Here is a 3,988-nt window from a genome sequence, read left to right as displayed (position 1 = left end):
CATTTTTTGGTTGCAGCCATCATTGTTGTTTGGCGGGCCCGGGCTGGGGATTCGAACCCGCCACCTTAGGTGTATGTGGCTGGCGCCTTAGCCTCTTGAGCCACAGGCGCCGAGCCGAGCCCAGAGGTTTGAAGCTGCAGCCAGCCTGCCACTGCCCTCCAGCTATGGAGACAGAGGACTCCTTTCAAAGGGGAAAAAAAAATTTGGAGACTTTAAGCCTCAGGGGAAGAAGCCAGGAAGAGGGAACTTTACAGGAGAAAGGGAAAATCTGCCTAATCAATGTCCCTCAAGGCAAATGGAAAAATTAAACTAAGAACTACGTTGAAGGATAAGCCACATTAAAATCAAATTATACATCTGGACGGCTGGGCCTTGTGGCTCGTTTATAATCCTAGCACTGTGGGAAACCAAGATAGGTATATTGCCTGGGCTTAGGAGTTCAAGACCAGCCTGAGCAACACTGACACCCTGTCTCTACTAAAAATAGAAAAACTAGGCAAGCATTGTGGAAGGCACCTGTAGTCCCAGCTACTTGGATGGCTGAGGCAAGAGAATCACTTGACTTCAGGAGTTTGAGGTTGCTGTGAGCTATAGCGCCATGGTACTCTACCCTGGGGGGCAGGGGAGGTATCTGCCAAAAAAAAGAAATCTATCTATCTATCTCAGGATGTAAATGCAGTACTGCCTTTGTCTTCATCATTGGGGAAGAGTTTCACATAACTGAATTTTTCTAGACACTTGAGCTTTCTTTCCCTTTTCCTCTGAAATTGTCCACCATTATAATCACACAGTACTCTGCCTTTCTAAACAGAATGTGCTTTCCTGGATTACTTAAAATCATTGTGACTATGATTACTGTACTAGGAAGTAATATAGCTGAGTCTGCAGGTTAATTTTTCAAATCTTCTTTGAATGCTCTACATGGTCAGCTGCATTTCCTCTGTTACATTGTCCCTAATAACCTTTTTCATTTGTGTTTCCAATAGATACCAGTTTGAAAGTTATATAACCATTAAATAATACCCTAAATAAGGGATAACAGGGCTCTGAATGAAAGTGCATGGTTTATGACAACTCTCCTCAGTGCTAAAAAGTCTGTTTTCACTTGTCTGTTAACTGATATGAAGTTTTTAAAGAGTTGGTATCAGAAGACTTACCTCTGACTATCTGGAATTTTATCTTGCTTCTGGAAATTATATCAAAATATCCCTGCCAAATAATTGATAATCCTATATGATTCATCTCAAACAAAACAAAAAAAGAATCATGTTGATTCTAAAAGTGAGCCTAGGGTGGTGCCTGTGGCTCAGTAGGTAAGGCACTGGCCCCATATACAAAGGGTGGCAGGTTCAAGCCTGGCCCCAGCCAAACTGCAACAAAAAAAATAGCCGGGCCTTGTGGCAGGTGCCTGTAATCCCAGCTACTCGGGAGGCTGAGGCAAGAGAATCGCCTAAGCCCAGGAGTTGGAAGTTGCTGTGAGCGGTGTGATGCCAAGGCACTCTACTCTACTAAGGGTGATAAAGTGAGACTCTGTCTCAAAAAAAAATAAAAATAAAAAGAAGAAAAGTGAGCCTAGACTTCTCACAATAACTAAATATACTTTCCTGTCCTATAGAAACACAACCAATAAAAAGTTATAATCTACATTTCATTCTGTATGCTAATATAGTCACCATGCATATTTTGCATATATGACTATTATTCATGATAAATACATATTCTTTACAAAAGCTTGGCTTTAATTCTGTCCAAGTTTCATGTCAATTTCACAAGTACAAACAATGCAAGAGCTAAAGAGGACTAGAGTTAGGCACACTGTTAACCAAAACTTAAAAATTCATCCCTTTAGTTCTTAAGATTCTGGATAGTTATTACTTCTCCTATACTTTACATTACTTCTCTAGGACTGCCTTCATGCTCCTTAAGTTTTTCATTCATATAATATTAATGGAAATCAGCAAATGGAGAATTTGTCGTCAAGACCAAAGGCACTGCAGTGGCCTCATCAATTCAAACTGAGACATCTCCAAACTCAAGTTTAGAGTATGAGAAGCACCAGTGTCTGTACCTTTCTTTATTCTGCTAGTCAAATTATTTACATTCCCCTTTCTAAGTCACAGACTGAGGACAAGAATCTTCTTCGATTCAATTTCTCCAGTCTCTCCACAAATAAATATTTCCTAGCTTCTAGAGAAAGCTGAGTTAAACAGTTCTGCCCTCACAGTCTATAGAGAAGGCAGGCTTGTAAATAAATTAACAAATTACAACAGAGGCAAAAAGAGAAGTGAGTACAGAATTAAATCAGAGGAAGAACTAACTCTCCGGTTGCAGAGGAAGTTCCGGATACATTTTCTGTATTCCCTGAAAGGCCCTCAATAAATACCTGTTGAATGAATGGATGAATTAATTAATTCTTGGGGCACCAGGTTCAAGTGAGGTACCAAGTTCAAGTGAGACCTATCAGTTGCTTCTGCAAGCCAGTGGATAAACCTTACCTTTCAACAACTGAAGAATGTAGATTCCACAGACTCACCCCTACCTCATCCCCAGGAAATCACCTTGGAGAAAAGACCTTACCTGTATTGCCAGCCTTTTGTACTGCCTCCACGGATTCCACCCCTACAGCTGCTGTTGCTGCTGTTCTTGTTGTTCGGGGTCACCGCTGTGGCCATGCCCTCCAGTTTTCCTTCACTGTCTGAGACTTTCATCGTTGGCACTGGTTCGCCCCCCTGCATCTTAACTCCAAAATCCATTTGTCCTTCTTGGACTGGGGAGAACTACTCTGTAGGCGATTTTTTTTTTTAAGATTAGATCTGAATGTGATCCCAGTTGCTAAATCAGACAGTGGCTGGAGTAGGAACCGTCAAATGGTCCAAGAAAGGAAGATACGCACTTCCACTGAAGTTAAAACTTTTAAGAGGGCTGGGGTGGAGACGAGGACAGATATCCTTTAGATACATACATATATCTCCTTCCTAGCAAAGTCAAGGAGGAAAAAAATCATCCGGCCAGAGGGCTTGGTGACACACTTAAGGGAGACGCATAAGGAGCGAGGGGAGGTCGCGGATTCGAACTCCAGCCAGGAGAGCTGGATGAAGGACTGAGGAGCACGAACACGGAACCAGCGGCCTGACCTCTGGGCTAAGGTGCTGACCCGCCGCGCTCCCTCTTCCTTTTTTCCAGCCGGTGCCTAGGGGGAGGGTCCCGTCCAGCCCGCTCGGCGGTTCCCGCCGCAGCCCCGAAGACAGAGCCACGGCCGGCGCGCGCAACCCGGGAGGATCGGGAAAGGAGGCCGCCGGGGGCGGGACGCCGGCTCCCAGGGCTGCCTCTCTTTGGCAAGAGGCGAGCCGCTCGGGGCGACTTCCTTCAGCGCCCCCGGCCCTGGGCCCTCGACTCGGTTCCCAGGAACTGGCTCTCTCCCTCTCTCCGGACCAAGCGAGAAAAACCAGGGCCGCGGCCGCCGCCCCACCCACAGCTCCACAGCGGGTCACCCACCCGCTTGTTCTCTCCCCGCCTTCCCTTCCGGAGTACCATGAGCTCACTTCCCCCAGAGCCGAAGCTCCCGGCGCCATCTTGAGTGAGGGCATCCGGGCCCTGAAGGGGGCGGGGCATGCGGGTGAGGGTAAGTGGGTGGTAACCCGCTGGAAGAAAAGGAGAGGGAGGGCGCGGCTGGGGCAGGAGAAGCTGGGATCGTGCTGGAGGTGGAGACAAAGAAGGGAGGAGACGGAGGCAGTGCCCTTGGGAAGTGTGATTTATGGCCTTGCTAACCAGGTCTTGTTAGGGACCTTTCCATGCATTTTTAGGAAGAAAGCGTAGAAAAAATAAGAAACTATGTAAGCAAAACAAAACACACCTCTTCGTTGTAGTCATTTTATCAAAAAATGCATGACATTGAAGTAAGGCAATTGTTAAAAAGAGAAAGAATCTGTCGTGAAAATTAGAGAGTTCTCAAAATCAGAGCTAGGTAGTCTTCCTCATCCCATACAAA

General features: G+C 45.9%; 1 protein-coding gene across 1 annotated transcript in view; it reads right to left on the bottom strand.

Annotated features, from left to right (window-relative positions):
• OSBPL11 (oxysterol binding protein like 11) overlaps positions 1-3,495 on the bottom strand; it is a 104,656-nt gene extending 101,161 nt beyond the window's left edge. The window contains exon 1 of the mRNA XM_003795101.3: positions 2,578-3,495. Within this exon, the coding sequence (XP_003795149.1) occupies positions 2,578-2,753 (176 nt within the window). The 5' untranslated portion in view covers positions 2,754-3,495. The remainder of the gene's footprint in view (positions 1-2,577) is intronic.
• Between the last annotated feature and the right edge of the window lie 493 nt (positions 3,496-3,988).

Source organism: Otolemur garnettii, unplaced genomic scaffold, assembly GCF_000181295.1.
Source record: "Otolemur garnettii isolate 467f Iridium unplaced genomic scaffold, OtoGar3 scaffold00089, whole genome shotgun sequence".
Classification (NCBI taxonomy): Eukaryota; Metazoa; Chordata; class Mammalia; order Primates; family Galagidae; genus Otolemur; species Otolemur garnettii.
Note: the sequence above shows the minus strand (reverse complement) of the source record. Positions and strands in the feature narration are given on the sequence as shown.